Source organism: Drosophila gunungcola (genome assembly GCF_025200985.1).
Source record: "Drosophila gunungcola strain Sukarami chromosome 3L unlocalized genomic scaffold, Dgunungcola_SK_2 000005F, whole genome shotgun sequence".
Lineage (NCBI taxonomy): Eukaryota > Metazoa > Arthropoda > Insecta > Diptera > Drosophilidae > Drosophila > Drosophila gunungcola.
The window spans coordinates 63,903-81,688 of record NW_026453180.1 but is presented as its reverse complement, the minus strand read 5'-3'; the positions used below and the strand labels follow the sequence as shown (position 1 = coordinate 81,688).

General features: G+C 41.7%; 4 protein-coding genes across 4 annotated transcripts; all 4 read left to right on the top strand.

Annotated features, from left to right (window-relative positions):
* The first annotated feature begins 3,523 nt into the window (after window positions 1-3,523).
* On the top strand, window positions 3,524-4,286 carry LOC128259345 (uncharacterized). Its single transcript, XM_052991660.1, has 2 exons — window positions 3,524-3,576; window positions 3,647-4,286. The coding sequence occupies exons 1-2, from the start codon at window positions 3,574-3,576 to the stop codon at window positions 4,031-4,033; spliced, it is 390 nt and encodes a 129-aa protein (XP_052847620.1). The 5' UTR covers window positions 3,524-3,573; the 3' UTR covers window positions 4,034-4,286.
* A 648-nt stretch (window positions 4,287-4,934) lies between these two features.
* On the top strand, window positions 4,935-6,005 carry LOC128259340 (skin secretory protein xP2-like). Its single transcript, XM_052991653.1, has 2 exons — window positions 4,935-5,020; window positions 5,088-6,005. Exons 1-2 carry the CDS (start codon window positions 5,018-5,020, stop codon window positions 5,934-5,936), a joined length of 852 nt encoding a protein of 283 aa, XP_052847613.1. The 5' UTR covers window positions 4,935-5,017; the 3' UTR covers window positions 5,937-6,005.
* Window positions 6,006-7,099: 1,094 nt separating this feature from the next.
* On the top strand, window positions 7,100-8,988 carry LOC128259336 (50 kDa spicule matrix protein-like). The gene is given in 2 exon segments (XM_052991650.1): window positions 7,100-8,794; window positions 8,796-8,988. Coding segments are annotated over 2 exon segments (1,809 nt in total). The 3' UTR covers window positions 8,910-8,988.
* Window positions 8,989-14,923: 5,935 nt separating this feature from the next.
* On the top strand, window positions 14,924-16,869 carry LOC128259332 (uncharacterized). The gene is made up of 2 exons (XM_052991646.1): window positions 14,924-15,003; window positions 15,117-16,869. The coding sequence occupies exons 1-2, from the start codon at window positions 15,001-15,003 to the stop codon at window positions 16,740-16,742; spliced, it is 1,629 nt and encodes a 542-aa protein (XP_052847606.1). The 5' UTR covers window positions 14,924-15,000; the 3' UTR covers window positions 16,743-16,869.
* Window positions 16,870-17,786: the final 917 nt, after the last annotated feature.

The window sequence follows — 17,786 nt, the reverse complement described above, 5'->3', positions numbered from 1 at the left end:
GACACCCATAAACTTACGGTCCATCTTGTTGCCGGCGTAATATATTTGTATATTTTTTGGCGACAAATTTAGAATTTGTCCAGACCAGGCCAACAAAAAACAAAGCAGAACATGCAGAGCCAAATAGAACCAACGTAAATGAGCTTGAATCTAATAAAAATCATAAGCCACAGAAAGCTAAATGATAGCTTTAAAAAATATAGTATGATAAGTTAAAAGCAGAGGCTGCGGTCTCGTCGTGAGCTGTTTGAAAAGAGTTTAATTTGAATTCAAGAAAAACCGGTGAAATATGGTCAAATCTGTGGGATAGATCGCAAAGTGGAGGGGCACGGATAATGGAGATCCCGCATGGGTGCGCAATTTCATGCTCGATAATCTGCAAATATTTGGATAGCCAGCATGCTGGGGTGCTCTTCCTTATGACATCCAATTTGTCGTCGGGCCTATCGCAATGATGGAGCCACTTCGCACTCCGCGACATAGACAATGGCACTCTTTAATTGATCCCCCACATAAATCTAGTTTAGAACCACGTTTCGAGCTGGTTAGCGCGACGAAAAGCATAAATTAATTTCGCATCTATGGGGGGTTCTACAATAAAACCAATTTGGAATGTTTTATTTATGAGAGCAGAGAGCGTAGGGGGATTTGCATAAATTCTTCAAAGTTCCGCTCGTGGTTCGAATTTATCGAATTTTTGCAATTACTCACACTCTCGAAGGGCAACAACGTCATCCAGGTGCATGAATCAACCGAGTGGTGAAGGGTCAGCTATCAGATGGAACCGGTTAGCACATCAAACTGACCTTTGCCTTGGCTCGTTGCAAGGACAACTGCAATCGAAACAAAGCACTCAATCCATACACTCTTAACCCACTGTTCCAGATTCCTGTTCCCGGTTCGGGCCAATTGACGAACCAATTTACGCAAACGCAAAAGTTGCACTCTTAAACTGATTTTTAATGTTGGTAATTTAAATTCCTACGCTCAAACCCGATTGTTATACAATCGATTTGAATTTTAATTAAATCAATTTATTTTTGCAGCCATAATCGCACACAAATTTTTCTCTTCAGTTTGTGGCGTTAATTGCTTTGCGATTCATGCATATTATTTTCCTCTTCGGTTATGATGCTGAAGATGGTTGAATTCCAAGAATTCCCACCAAACCTGGCTAGGTCGATCGTTGACCTGCGCAATTATAAATTTATGCTGTTCTTTTTTGTAGAATTTTGGGGGTTTTTAGGTCTAAAGTCTATTTAGTAGATTTGTTACGCAATCCATAGTAACGTCTTAGTAACGATGAAATCTGATTTCAAAGTCAGTTGGTATACGTCATGAATTGGACTATGTCGTCAATCAAGTGATTGTTAAATGTTATGCCATAGTCATTGGAAACTTGAGATGGCTCATTTAACTGTTGGCGACTCAGCCAATTTGTCGGAATTTGATGTGTGTTTTGACCCGATCGGATCAAAGTTTCCGGCATTTAAATGAGTTCTCAGGCCATCATCATCAACCCGCTGATATTAAAAATTAGCTCTGATTACTTCATCCGAAATGCAAACACCGCTTCTGCCTGCCTTTTAATTAGATGAATGCTGGGTAAATGCCACGCAACGGTAAACGAGTTTAGAATTCTGCAGTCGCAGTCCCAAATATATAGCACCAATATATATCATCGCAAATGTGTGTTCTACCCAATGTATTTGCTCAGCGTTTTGTTGAAATAGCCAAATATGTGCACTGCTAAACACGCGTGCGTCGATTTCGTATGACGGGGATCGGAAATTGCAGAGCCGCAGAACCGATCCCGAAACCGGTTCAATTAGTTTGGTGAATGCTTTTGAATTTAGTGTTTATAAATTTCACATTAGGCATAATTAAGAACAAGTTTGTTCTATTCATACCTATCTGTGAGTTACCCTCTCCAGACATAACCCAATCCGAAACCGAATCTGAAACTGAAACTGAATCCGAGTCCGAATTCCTACCGAAGCATGCAAATAATTTTGAAAACAGTTTATCAATCCCAGCATAAGCCACCACCTAATGCCAGACATTAATCTTCAAAGGGGCTGCGATAATGTGGGCATCAATTAGCCGCTGGCAACGGAAGCCGAGAGTTAACACAGCCAACTAACTACAGGCCAATATTTACTGAATGTTTGGCAACTTTTGGCGCGAACAAAACGAAACCGCGAAACCAACAACCGACAACAAAAACAACAACAACAACAAAAAGCTAAAGTTCATTAAAAATACAACAAAATTTCTTTCTGGCTGTATAAATCTGCATTAAGAGCACATAAATTCGAAGTATAATTTAACATAATCTTTGAAGCAGTCGTTGTCGTTAACATTTAGTGGTTTGTGTCTCGGCTTACGCTGTTAAGGCCAATACGCAGCAGATCACGACATAAAATAACTGCGATCACAAAAAAGTAGCAGATTTAAAAAACAAAATAAAATTCTATTCATAAGATATTTACAAAATAAAAATTAAAAATAAATTAAATTAGCAGTTTTCAAAAATAAAATAATATTTTATTTATAAGAAAGAAAAAAAATTAAATCCAAAACAAGCCAAGACAGTTATCTTATTAACTCATTGTAATGAAACACATTTTAAATTTCTATAAAAATACAATAACTTTGAGTTAGCCATGACAATGATTTATTTGTAAAATTTTTTCCACAAGTTCTCAAGAAAATTGGTCTTTGTTGACTTGTTACATCTTAAAGATGATCCAAAGATAGCCCCAGCCTTAACCCGTTTTAACGTTGTTTAGCCAGACAGGCATGCATGGTGTCATATAATTAATATGTGGGCTATAAATCTTAAAAAAAAATATACTCTATATGCAAAGGGTGTTTAGATTTCTGCAAATTCTTAAGTCTCTATCCCTTAAAAATTTTTTTATTGGTTTCAGAGGAAGCCTAAATATTTTTAAACTTTTTTATAGTTGTCCTGAAGACGGTTGCCGAAGTGCAACCGAAATATATTGACAAAATTACTAAAACTGAAATAATTTTGTGTTTTTTTTCAAAATTAAACAATTAATAAACTTTTAATATTTAATATTGTCAGCTAATTTACTAATTAACCAAATTAAAAATGTAGCTGAATTACTTACTCAATTCTTAGCTAGAAAATAAATAAAGAGTATTTCGTTTTCGACCTTGTAATAAAATACAATATTTACTGCTACTTATTTGTTAGCTCATGATCACCAAAAAAAAAGTGAAAGCATCTACCTAAATGGATTTTATGGACTTGACGAGCTACTTTCAATTTGAAAAATTCTAACTCATATTGATTCGCGTAATTGTTTTATTGAAGACATGGAACCAGTGTTTGGACTATTGCCTTTTATTTATGGGTCGCAGTCGCAACGGCATTTTGCCAGATTACTGCATTCAAAAAAGACAATACCCATACAAATGCAAACGATTCTAACAGAATATTATTTGATATACTATATGTTTGGGGTTCCACCCAAAATGTCTTATAAATACCAAATGTTTCGCTCGCAAAAAAACAGTTTAATTGTTCGACTTTCAGTGATCAACATGGTGGGTTTCGATCGGATTTGTTTTTAAAAATAGCGAAATCAGGATTAATGGAAAGTTTTTCTCCCGTCAGCGTGTTTACTTTGTGGCTTTTGCAGTGGCTCTGCTGGGAGTGGTTGGTGCCAGTTCTCTGTCCAGGACCTATTTGCCACCTCAAGTGCAGGTGCAGCAACCCCATGTGATCTCTGTTCCCAGAGTTAAGCAGCAGATCATCCACCGCCCGGTGGTGCAGCCACAAAACACCTATCTGCCCCCAGCCCACAGGGTGGTGCCTCAAGTGATTCATCGTTCTGCCCCTCAACTTCTGACCATTGCTCGTCCTGTTCCAGTTTCTGTGCCCCGTAACACCTACCTGCCGCCATCCCAAGTGATTTCTCGCCCAGTTCCACAAGTGATCTCCGTGGCTGCCCCACGTAATACCTATCTGCCACCCCGCAACACCTATCTGCCACCCCAGTAAGATGCATCATCAACATCAACATCATCCTAATCGAAAGAATAAAACCACATTTCTGAGCAGCGAACGAGTCAACTGGTTTGTGGTTTAACCCACGCCGCCAACTATATTCTAATGCTAATTCTCCAGCTCAGCAAAGAAATGCAAAAATACATTTAATGTGTATATTTGCATGTCTCGATTCGATAACACCAATTTGCATATTCCCGAATTAGTTAAAAAAAAACAATAAAGAAAGCTTAGAAACATAAACAAAGACTTTGTTTAGTTAAGGGCGTTAGCTCAAATCAAATACGGTTACTATGCAAAAAAGGGACCCCGAAGCCATTAACCTCTAGAGGAAACATTTGAGACCTCAATATGTTTGAACGAAACCGCGAACTTGAACTCTTCCCCGAGCAATTAATCAATCAGTCAATCAATCCAGTTAGCGGAACATTAAGTCATTAGCCTCAGCAGTTTCTATGTCTTGTCGGCTAACTCGGCTAGTTTATGACCAGTTAATTGTGATACCTCTTGGTCTGGATCGACTTATAAATAGATTCGAGCTACTGTTTAAATTAAATACAAACACAAGTTTAGTTTTGCCAAAAGCTTAGGTGAATTAAAAAAGCTCTTTGCTTTGACACGAAACTAAACTATCAGGTTTGCGATAATATTGTTTTGCCAAAAATAAAATAAAGCTATGATATGGGTATTCTAATGAATATTTATATTCCAAATGACAGGCAAAAAAAAATGAGAGTTTTTAATCCAAACTCCGTGCCGTACCTCCAACTGATAAAAACAAGCCCCATCTGGTGCCGTGGTCGAGGTATCTGTTTGCCTAATTAAACAATTTTTCGACGAGAAAAACGTTTCGTTGATTTATGATACTCAGCACTTCCGTTTGCAACCGCCAATTCGCAGATTTGTATAAAAGAACAGGAGTCGCCGGTCTAAGACATTATTCGATTCGTTGCCTCTAAAGCAAACAGATCTTCGAAAATGGTAAGGATCTGCTGGCTATATATTTGAGGATTATAGTTGATTGTTTTCTATACTTTATTATTTGCAGAAATTCTTCATCTTGACTTTGGCTGTGGTTGGCTGTGTGTCTGCCGAATCGGGCTATAACTATAATGCCCCAGCTCCCGCTCCCGTGAGATCGTACTCGGCTCCCCAGGCGCATCAGCACTTTGCCGCCTCTGCCCCTGCTCCCGTTTTCCAGCAGGCTGCCTCCGCTCCTGCCCCAGTGAGGACCTATGTGCCCCCCGCTCCAGTCCACCATACCGCCGCCTCTGCCCCTGTGCAGAGCTTCGCCCCAGCTCCAGCTCCCGCTCCAGTTGCTGCCCCAGCTCCTGCTCCAGTTTTCCATGCCGCCGAGTCTGCTCCCGCTCCAGTGAGGACCTATGTGCCCCCAGCTCCAGTCCACCATGCCGCCGCCTCTGCTCCTGCTCCCGTCCAGACCTTTGCCCCTGCTCCGGCTCCCGTCCAGTCCTTTGCCCCTGCTCCCGCTCCAGTGGCTGCCCCAGCTCCAGTTTTCCATGCCGCTGAGTCTGCCCCAGCGCCAGTGAGGACCTATGTGCCACCCGCGCCTCAGGTTCATCATGCTCCCGCTCCCCAGGTGCACCATCATGCCCCCGCTCCCCAGGTGCATCACCACGCCCCCGCTCCAGTGCACCATCATGCCGCCGCCTCTGCTCCCGTCCAGAGCTTCTCTGCCCCAGCTCCCGCTCCCGCTCCAGTGCAATCCTTCGCCCCCGCACCCGCTCCTTCCTTCGAGTCCTCCGGCCCAGTGTTCGAGGCCGCCGCTTCCGCCCCCGCAGCTGCCCGTTCCGGATACGACTATGCCCAGCCCGCTGCCAGCCAGCAGGGATACAAGTACAAGACCGTCCGTCGCCGTGTGTTCAAGCACCGCGCTTAGGAATGCTAATGATTATGGTCAGACGATTATACAAAACGACAATAAAAGCGCAGTAAAAAATTATGAAAACATGTAGTTTTATTTGAGCATCAAAATAATGCGACAACAATAAAATATTCATAAAGATAATATGATAATTGGCTTATTATTCAAGAATGGTAGGGGATTTAGTTTCTGCTAAAGAAACAGCGAAAAATCAAATGAGGAAAAGAGTGTTGTCTCAATAATTCAAAACCATGTCAAAAATTGAAGAGTAGGAGCAACAACCTTAAATCATTATTAATGAATATTAATAGCATAATTAGCACTGGAATGCAATTCTCATAGGAATGACCCAAAGTTAATATGACTTCATTTTCCATGAATACCTCAAGATGTTAATGGAGCGAAATATTTATAAGCAAACATCTGCTGGTTTTGATGCATTTATGCGGAAATAGTTCTCGGTTTTCAAAGTTAAATTCAGAATCAAAAAAAAGTTTTTTACCTGAACCACCTTTATTCATTTTTATACATCTAGTTAAGTAACAAATACATTCAAAGCTTTTAAAAACAAATAAAGCTGGGGCTGCAACAATAAAAGAATTAACTTTGATGTTTATTGAAAAAAATCGTATTCTTCTATTTAATAAATTTTTTTTACTGAGATGTGAAAAACGCAACGTTTCTAGATTTAACGATACTTTAATTATCACTGCTGACCCAGATCGAATAAAATTAAACCTATACTGACACTCGGTATAAACTAAATTAACTCCAGAATTTCTTATGCAATAAATTTAAAATATCTAGAGTTTCGCTTTCGTTACTTGTTGTCAAGCTAGGCAAAAACGTTTACCAAAAAAGTGAGATCAAGAAACCCATATGTTATCGACGGCATGTGCAGCGCACTTAGGCCAATAAATTCGAACGCTTTGATCTGACAAATTTACGGGACACTTTCGTTGTGCTTGAGAATATTCATTAGAATTTAAATTGCGGCTATTCAATAAGAACAAATGGGTCACATAAAGCGCAGAATCGATTTCTCACGCTCAACAACAGGTTTCGCTTTCGATTTTGGTCTGATTTTAGGGGCTCGATGTGGGGATGCAACCAAAATATGTCCGTAGAGAGTATAAAAGTTGCATCCACTTTTGGTTGGAATCACTGGCACTTCAGCAATGGTGAGAGATCAACGATGGGTTGGTGTTCTCAGCTTAATTAAATACTTTAAATTTCAGAAAATCTTCTTAGTCCTGATTTTAAGCCTTTTGGCTATCGCCTGCTTGGCCGATGTTTCCCATGTGAAACACCACAAGCACCAGCGGCATCATCACTCCAGGGAACATGAGGCTGAAGATGAGGATTCCCACGAGGAGGACCAACCTTATTACAAGAAGGAAAAGCACACCAGCGAAGTGGTCTATCACAAGGAGGATGAGCATGAGGAGCCAAAACACTATAAGGAGCAGCCCAAGGAGTACCACCATGAGGAGCCAAAGAAGCAGCGAGTGGATCACTACCATCACTATGACAAAAAACCAGAGGTGAAGACGGAGCACATCCACTATAAGCACAGCAAACCCCATGTTCGTACGGATTACAACAGGGATCTATTTACTCCTGCTGCCACTCAAGTGGTTTATCGTCGTCGGCGGCCAAGTCGTATCCTGTATGCCAGTGCCCCCAACTCGGTGTTCCACACTCACACTCAGATCAATGTGCAGTCGCAGGACTCGGAGCTGAACTCACTTACGCCAGGAGCACAGGATCCGGCTGGAGCTCAAGCGCCGACAGGAGCTCAGGCTCCGACTGGCGCAGGTTTTCGACCCAATTGCCAGTTCATTGGACCCGGCAACGTGGCACCTGGCTGTGGACCCTCCGATCCCCTTGGAGCTCAGCTTCCGGCCAGTGCTCTGGCCCCCACTGGAGCTAATCTGCCAGCCAGCCAACCTGCTCCCATTCCCGGTGGCCAGCTGGCTGTTCTGGGCAATGGCCAGCGTCCTCCATCGCGTCCTGGTTATGGTGGCCTTGGAGGATATGGAGGTGACAAAAGACTTAACTTCTTTGTGGATCCCTCGTTGGCTGCTCAACTGGGAGCCATTGGAAATGCAGCAGGCGGAAATCAACAGGCTGCTGGAGGAGCTCAACTTGGAGCTGGTCAAGGATTTGATCCTTCTTTTGGCGCACAAGCAGCGGCTGGTGCCCCTTTTAACCCATCCTTTGGAGGTGGACAGGCACCAGTGGCTCAACGCCCTCAGGCGCCTTTGCAAAATCAATTCGATCCCAATTTACAGCTTGGAGGACCTTTTGATCCCGCTTTGGGTGCCCAACTTGGAGCTGGCCAAGGTGTGCCCAACCAGAGACCACAAGGACAGGCACCTTTTGATCCCGCTTTGGGAGCTCAACTTGGAGCAGCTCAGGGTGTGCCCGACCAGCGACCCAATCCAGGAGCTCAGTTGGCCGCCAATCAAGGAGCCTTTGTTCCCAACCAGGGTCAGTTTGATCCCTCTGTGGGTGCTCAATTGGCGGCGGGTCAAGTGCCACGACTCAATCGACGTCAGCCCAATCGATCCAACTACCAAGGTCTCAATGTGCTAAATGGCAACGTGTTTGGTCAGCCAAATCTTCAGGGTCCTACAAATGCTTTGGGCAACCAGCAGGACACCAACATCATCGATGGAAACTTCTACAGCGATCCACATCATGGTCATCATCAGCAGGCTTTGGTATCGGTCAATCCCAATCAGCGTTCGGTTTTCATACCCGACGATGATGACACAGATGACGATGCTCAGCCGGGATTCTTGGGATTTGCAGCCAGTAATCGGCAATCTACCTATGTGGTGGCTCCCAAAGAACACCGATCCCACAGGAGCATGCAAAAAGCGAAACAATGCGGACTTGGGAACTTCTGCCTCTGAGTACGACACCGATTACCGTGAAGATGGCTATCACTACCAGAAGCCCAAGCAAAGCTTCGAGTTTTAAATTGTATAAAAAACCAAACATATAATACTCGAAATTAAATCATACTTAGCAGCATTTGCTATAAGAGCAGCCAAAGAAAGGTTGTTTAATTTTGTATAGCATACTTTTAGGCACTCAATATGGTATTCATTTCCGTTTCCGCCTAAAGTCTCTTTGAAGTTTGTCGAGTATTTTACACGGCTTTGCGGTTTAAGCTTTCCGAAAAGAGCTTTTACTCCAATTTTAAACCAGTAAACATACAATCTAGGCCATGATATTTATGGTCTGTTCTTATAGGATTGTTTGGCTCAAATGAACTTTTGCAACCCGTATTTACATAAGACAAAACGTGATAATAAATAAGGGTGTTTATGTTATGACAATAGCCATTAGCTTTGATGGAAAAGTTTTATATATATATAATCCGGAAAGAAAACTTGTTCAGAGCCCCAGACACATAAAGATTCAGAGCGAGAGAGAGGCTTCACAAAATGAATTGTCGACATAAATTTATGCAATAATTTAGATTCGATTCTCATGCAAATCCAATCAACCGATATCAAAATAGAAATAAAACAAAATCTATTGTTTCACCGGGCAGCAAATCTTGGCCAGTTGACTGCATAGAGGTGAGTGAGCTGGCCAAACAGATTCAGTGGATCCGTTTTTGGTGTGACCTATGGCTAAAAGGCTGCGCGTTGTGTGTTTTGTTTGTTATGATTATTACTTTTTGGCAGACTAAGGCGGGCCTTAGTAATGTTCAAATTCGCCAATCAATGTCAACATTAGCGAACGGACTCCTAAATCAAACGTGGGCCGTCCATTATTCGCATGTGCGTCTTTTTTCGGGCCGACTGTAGGTCAGAGCGGATTAGCCGATCTCGTCGGCTCTTGACCCAATACTGCGGCCCATAGAAAGCTCTCATCTCTGCGGCCCATAAATCAGCGCACTTCTACCGGTGAAATTAGCCCGCTTAAGTGAGCCAAATACCCACAACAGGGCAAACAAAAGATGGCTACAAGTAGCATTAAATTAAAATAATTTATGGCAAACTTTCGGATCAAACTCTACGGAGAAGCTCTCGGCATAAAATTAACGGAGACCGCTGGGCCATTCAAAGCCCGCTGATTACAGAAATAAATTTTGGATGATGTCTGTGCGAATTTCGCCGGCTTGTGGCTATGCAAAGCGAGTGAGTGGTGGGTTCATCGTGGTGCTGGTCGAGTTCAATGATCCGCAAGCCACCCGCTTCTTTGGCAATTATTGCCATCAAACATTGCGGGCCATCTAATTGATGATTTTCCAGCAGCACTGAAGAAAACTTTAGATGGCTTTTAAATTTAAATTGTAAATCTCTATTACCCACTTAACTTACAAACTCATAAAAGTCTGAAATAAGGAAATGGTATTAACGTCATACAAAAGATTGCACTGCACATAAATAAAGTCAATTTTTAAATAATATTTTTTCAATGGTCATGAAATAAGTAAAAACAAAATTATTCGGCAACTTTGCTTGAAATGATATAATATATAATAATAAAAAAAAATTAATTAAACTTTAAAATAACAATTATTAGTTTTACAAAACATACAAATTAATATTTGGTCGAAATTTCAATTCAATTTTATTTCACCGTTATAAGTTGATAAACTTAGTCCCGTTTAAATTAATAGTCAGAAAGCGATTCCATTCCAATATTAAAAAAATATACATATATATTTGAAATGTTTGTTCAGCTTAACATACAAACACTTTAATTTAATTACTTTTCATCGATTTTGCATATTTATTTGAAATGAATATTTAATGCCTTATAATAAAACCCGTTTTGTTTATTACCAAAAGCCATGAGCGCCAAAATGAGAATACATTTATTAATTTCTTTCTGCGAATCTATCATTGGATGCTTTTCCAGATGACTTAAAGCTAGATATGCGTTTAATGAAAATTTTTGGGATCATATGTAATCCAATTCCATGTAATGCCGCCTTGCGTCATCCGTTAAACATAGCCGAAGAAATCGAAGAGCTCCACAAGCTGCGATGATTAATTTTCAGCACTTGGCAGCCACATAATTAATTTTAGACAGCCCACAACCGAATATACATTTTCAAGACCGATCGCACTTTAAGCCTCATGTTTCCATCAGCCATCAAACAGAAAACCACTCGATGAGCCGCGGGCCCAAGAGATTCCGAATAAGAATCAGAATAAGAATCAAAATTAGAATTAGAGTCAGAATTACATGAAAGGAACTTGCCAAATTTCGGCTGCCACGCGAATCCATTATTTATTGGCCCCGAGCCGAGTGTTAAAAGTGTGCGGAGATCTTTTTTGTTGCCCTGTTGCTTGGCGTTGATTATTTTATATTTATATTTCTTGGCTTTTTTCGGTTTTGTTTTGTTTTTTTGACCGCTGGAGATGCGCTTCATGGTGGCACTTTCTAGTCGCCGGCTCTGGAGAGTGGGGCGATTTGAAAACGGGTTTCCAGAATGATTTATCATACATTTTAGTTAAGCTAAAAAAGAGCATCACAGGCTGAAAAAACGATAAATTTATCATAAAAGACTAAAACGTGTACTTGGCTAGTTAAGATTAGGGTATTTCTAACACGACATGATTTTACTCTTTATTTCAGGAATCACATAAATCTTAAACATAGAAAAAATATTATAAAACAATTTAGTAAAAAAAATAATAATAATGTCTTTCAAAAATTAAATTTGAAGGATCGTTTGAAGCTAGGATCATTTCAAAACGACATATTTTTACTCAGTATTTCAGAAAACATTTGCTTGTTAAACATAGTATATAAATACTAAACAAATTAGTTGAATAAAAAAGAAAGAATAAAAATAGCTCTAAAATTGATTCAAATTTGTAGACTCCCTAAATGCTGAAGAATATGTTTTTAAGCAACATTTATTTATTTATTATATAAATATATATAGAATATAAAGCTTTGTTTAATTTGAAATCTTTTTGGTATATAAATTTAATTCAATAATCCTTTAGATCTACAGAAAACATGCCCAGTTAGAGTATCTTGAAAACTAAATTAACTAGCGCGTGTGACTCTGCCGGCCAAAAAACAACGACTAAGACAAAGGAAAGGTAGCAGCCACGAGAAAGAAGTGGCCGCCTGTTAAGCTCATAGAGATCGCAAAAAATCGAATGGCCATAATATTAATTAGAATAGAATTTGCATAAATTAAGCCACACGAAATGGTTTTTGTTAGACAGAGCGACGCGACCTGTGGGATTATGCAAAAGCAAAGCAAAGACGACTGCGAAGACAGTCTGAATCTGGAATATAGCGTTTCGGAAACTCCATTTGGGGAGTCCGATCAAACGTGCCCATTTATTATCCGATAACACAATCAGTCGATTCAATCCACTCTCCAGGTTTCTTTTTGTGGGTTACGCTAACTCGCGGGGCCCACGCTTACGTATTTTAATCAGAGCTTACAATTTTAGTGTTGTCTGTGGCCATTATGATGGGTTTTTGTCCCATTCTATGGTGCGAATATGGGACCCCGTCTGCCATTCACTAATTTGCATATTTTTTTTGCTATTTTTTGGCATAAACACCGATTCCGAAATGGAACTTTTAAGTGTTCGGACCGGCTCACCGAACTACTGATAGATAATAACAATAAGCAGATGAGCCGGCGATGATGCGTTGGCTTATCGTGATCTATTGACTGGCAGCATGCGTGTAGAACATTTATGGACAACTGGACCATAGAAGTCACAACTATAGAATATGCTAGAACGACAGAGATTAAAATGTAAATTGGCAAAGCCATAAATTCAGCTCGTTAATACCCGCAGTTTGCGACTATTTTTTAGTGCTGCACACACACACAGGAAATGAAATGATTTATCTCAGGCGAACAATGGAAAACAAAACCAGAATTGTAAGGCTCTAAATCTTAATGCATTTGGAAATAGGAAAAATGATATAGTTGTTATTTGATACTGGCCAACTTCTTTATGGCCCGCGTTAATTAGCCAAACTGGTGCTATAAAGACCCGTCTTCCGAGAGCCTCGACTTTCGTCGGCTAGTATGAGATGAGGTGCCGATTGGTGGCGCGTGACAACCATCCATCACCATCACCATCACCGGCACAAACCCACTCACTAAGCTACTACCATCCCAAAACACCATCGATATCTTCAATTCCGGGCAAACACATAGATCATGGCCTTGACTTTCGCAGCTCTACTTTGACCCATCAAAAATCGAATTTCGCAGAATCGATCGGCACTGGTTAGTCATCGTTTATCCTTCAGTTTTACGGAACCGATTAGTTCTTAGCACCTCTAACGAGCCTTGCTTCATGGCTAACTTTTGGCTTCGATGTTGCAAATACATCGCAATATGGCCAAAAAACATGTACTCCCCCTTTCTGAATTTATCATTAATCATGGCTGAAGAGCAGCAACTGCAGTCTTCGTTTTACTTTGGCTCTTAACAAATTGATTGGCTTGAATTGATGGGCTGCCTTCCTCTGCTAAACGCATAAATAATGTTGATTTGAACATTTAATCCCCTTTTATCAGCTGAAGCGTGCGTTTAAAAACAAATATACTCATAAATAAGCTCAACTAAATACTGGTGCAGGCAACTTTACTTGATTTATTTGAACATCTCATGCATGTCCATGTTTAATTTTCAAACAATACTCTTAAGTGAGAGGCCATAAACAGGAGTGCCCGAAAAATCAGTTGCAACTCAAATGTCAAATCTGGGTGATATAGAACAATGCTAAGCTGTTGACGAAGTTGGACGATATTTGAACTAAATAAACTTTTACCTATTAAAACTTTATTCTATTTGTAAATAATAAGCATAAAATATTATATTGATTTGAGGGCCTTTAGCTTACTGGATTATATATAATAGTTTGAAGCTGTAAACTAAATTTGACGAGATATCATTACAAAATTTGTATCTTTCCAAGCAAACTTCTACCTACATATAATGACTTAATAATATTTGAAAAAATGTATTAATATTATTCAAAGCAGGTATGCTGATTATTTGTTTTTTATAATTTATTTGCTTTTTTACTGAATGCATAGACAAAGTTGTTATAACAACTTAACTTAACTTAACTTAAACTTAAAGAAGTTTCGGAATTATATAGAATGTATTTGTTCTGTAATCAAATGTATAATTATTCAAAATATGTGGGTCATTGTTTTAACAATTCTCTAGAATAAAACCAAACTGATTTAGCTTGCACCCTTTTAAAATAATGTATTCTAAGAATCGACAAGAGGGTATTCTCGATGGCTCTCAATACAATATCCGGCATTCTGTTTACAAACTTAAACAATTCATAGGCATCATGCATAATTATATCATATTTCCAAAAATTGAATGCCTCGCTCGGTCAGTTCCTCTTTCTTGATTAATGAACGGCGACGACATCGCCACAAAGAGAAGAGGCTGCGATCAAAGTAATCGACTTTCAGCTGGGGCTCCAAATCCATTGAAGTGAGCGAATTCGATTGAAACATATAACTCATCATTTGAATTTTAATCGAGCGCAATACAGCGGCGGCTTGAATGAAACAAGGCAGGCGAAAAAAAATACAAAATACAACGAGGTGTAAACAAGATGAGAGAGCCAAGTTTATGCGAACTAATGTGTGTGTCCGCGCGCTCGAGTTGTCCAAAACGTTGATGTCCATCAAATCTTTTGCATATGATTAAATAAAACAATTAAGAGAATCCGTGCGAACGATTTTGGCCATTAAATTTTTTTTTTAGCCATCAAATGATCGCGAGCTTGAGTTTGTGCGAATGTAAGCGTCGCAGCCGCCGTCGATCGTGTTAGCCGAGCAGCGTTTATGCCGCAAAAGAGCGGCTTAGAACCCGCAGCTCCACAAAGCCAAAGCCAAAGCCAAAGCCGAAATCGTGCGAATTTACAGACGCCTGCGCCGGCAGCGACGTCTTTGCGGGCAGAGGGCCAAAAAAGCCAGCTCTGTAATGGCCAGCGAAGAGCGGAGAATCTGTATAAATACCAAAAGGTTCTGCGTATTCCTCATTAGAGTTTCAGTTTTACTGCTGTGAACAAGCAACTCAACGGACAACATGGTACGATCCAGCCCTCTGGCTGACAACGCTTTGCAATCGAGCCATCACTGAAGGACTAAGCCCACGTACCACGTACCACTTACCACTTACCTCCCCTCCTCTGTTTCTTGCAGAAACTCTTCCTGGTCGCCTTCGCCGTGATCGCAGCCGTGGCTGCCGATGTCAGCCACCTGCCCTCCAACGAGTACCTGCCTCCCGTCCAGGAGCAGCAGATCATCGCTGGCCCCAGCAACGAGTACCTGCCCCCAGTTGAGGCTGAGGCCGAGCCCGCCCACGAGCTGGCTGCTGATGGATACCGCTACAAGACCCACAAGCGCGTGGTGCTCCGTCGCCACCGTCGTGATGTCAACGAGCTGTCCAACGAGTACTTGCCCCCCGTGCAGGAGGCCGTGGCTCCTTCCAACGAGTACCTGGCTCCAGTTGAGGCTGCTTCCGAGACTGTCCTGGCTGATGATGGCTACCGTTACAAGACCCACAAGCGCGTGGTTGTCCGCCGCCACCGTCGCGATGTGAACGAGCTGTCCAACGAGTACCTGCCCCCTGTCCAGGCCGCCGCTCCTTCCAACGAGTACCTGCCCCCAGTTGAGGCTGAGGCCGAGCCCGCCCACGAGCTGGCTGATGATGGCTACCGCTACAAGACCCACCGTCGTGTTGTTCTCCGTCGCCACCGTCGTGATGTCAACGAGCTGTCCAACGAGTACTTGCCCCCCGTGCAGGAGGCCGTGGCTCCTTCCAACGAGTACCTGGCTCCAGTTGAGGCTGCTTCCGAGACTGTCCTGGCTGATGATGGCTACCGTTACAAGACCCACAAGCGCGTGGTTGTCCGTCGCCACCGCCGTGATGTCAACGAACTATCCAACGAGTACCTGCCCCCTGTCCAGGAAGTCGCCGCTCCCTCCAACGAGTACTTGGCCCCCGTTGAGGCTGCCCCCGAGACCGTTCTCGCCGATGATGGCTACCGTTACAAGACCCACAAGCGCGTGGTTGTGCGCCGTCACCGTCGTGATGTGAGCCACCTGCCCTCCAACGAGTACCTGCCCCCTGTCCAGGCTGCCGCTCCATCCAACGAGTACCTGCCCCCAGTGTCCGCCCCCGTCCAGGTTGCTGCCCCCGCTCCCGCTCCAGTCCAGATCGCCGCCCCCGTCCAGCTGGCCGCTCCCGCTCCCGTCGAGGTTGAGGCTGAGCCCGCCCATGAGTTGGCTGATGATGGCTACCGCTACAAGACCCACCGTCGCGTGGTCTACCGTCGCCACCGTCGTGACGTGAACGAGCTGTCCAACGAGTACCTGCCCCCTGTCCAGGAGGTCGCTGCAGTTGAGGCTGAGCCCGAGACTATCTTGGCTGATGATGGCTACCGTTACAAGACCCACAAGCGCGTGGTTGTCCGTCGCCACCGTCGCGATGTCAACGAGCTGTCCAACGAGTACCTGCCCCCCGTGCAGGAGGTCGCCGCTCCCTCCAACGAGTACTTGGCTCCCGTTGAGGCTGCCCCCGAGACCGTTCTCGCCGATGATGGCTACCGCTACAAGACCCACAAGCGTGTGGTGATCCGTCGCCACCGTCGTGATGTGAACGAGCTGTCCAACGAGTACCTGCCCCCCGTGCAGGAGGTCGCCGCTCCCTCCGCCGAGTACCTGGCCCCCGTGGAGAACACCGTCGAGGTGGCTCCCGCCCATGTCCTGGCTGATGATGGCTACCGCTACAAGACCCACAAGCGCGTTGTGATCCGCCGCCACTAAACCATGCGATAACGGCTTCACTAGGTGATCGATTTGTGCTCATTTTGGAGTGCAGACCCTACTATTAGAATACCTCCTTTTCATTCAAACAAATACAATAATACGATAACGAATCCATAAATCAAAAGTGTGTTTCTTTTTTGTAATCTAAGCAACTAGTGGTAGTGTAAGAAGGCATCTTGGTTCATTGAAATTATAATTTATATAACAATTAAATGTTGTTGTAAATGAGGAGAGTATAAGAAACCTCAATAAAAATGAAACAAAAACACATAACAATTATATAGAGCAGAACTTTAAAGCTTATAAATTTAGGAAGCACTTTATTAAAGTTTCCTATACCGTGATTCACCAAAGCTAATAAGTAATGCAGATAAGTGTTTGCAGAGGCAATCAATTTAGCAATCTAATTATAGATATAAAAGTGTGGGCTTAGGCAAACAATGTAAACTTGACATATAATCGAATTAATTCCGAATCTATTTCTGTCAATGCTTCCGCACTCTCATCTTCAAAAAGTTCAAGCCTGCTTGACGCTTTAAGACCGCTTACCTATAAAACACTGGGTATATATATTTCTTTGCAGAGAATGTCTTATTAATATAATTTTTAGTTGATTAAACAATTAACATATTTACTTATGCATATAAACATTAAAGGACCTACATTAAATACCTATATTAACAGAGTTCATATAACTGTATTAACCTTCATTATTATACGTTAAGTTACAAATATTTATGTATTCAACATAAATTGTTGAAAAAAAAATAAACTGAAATATTATAATATTTTCGATTTATTCTTTTTCTTAATATAAAAAAATGGTAATAATAAAACTTATAAAACTAAATTAATTAAGTAGGTTAAGAAGTATAAATGATATAATAACTTTAATACACTTTGTATTATTCTTAATGGGATCGAGAATAATATGATCTTAATAAGTTTAGGTGCACCCTATAATGCAGTATTTAAAATGACTTTATTAAACTTTGTATAAAAGCAAATTCTCAAAAGATTTGGATTAAGTACCTTGTTTTA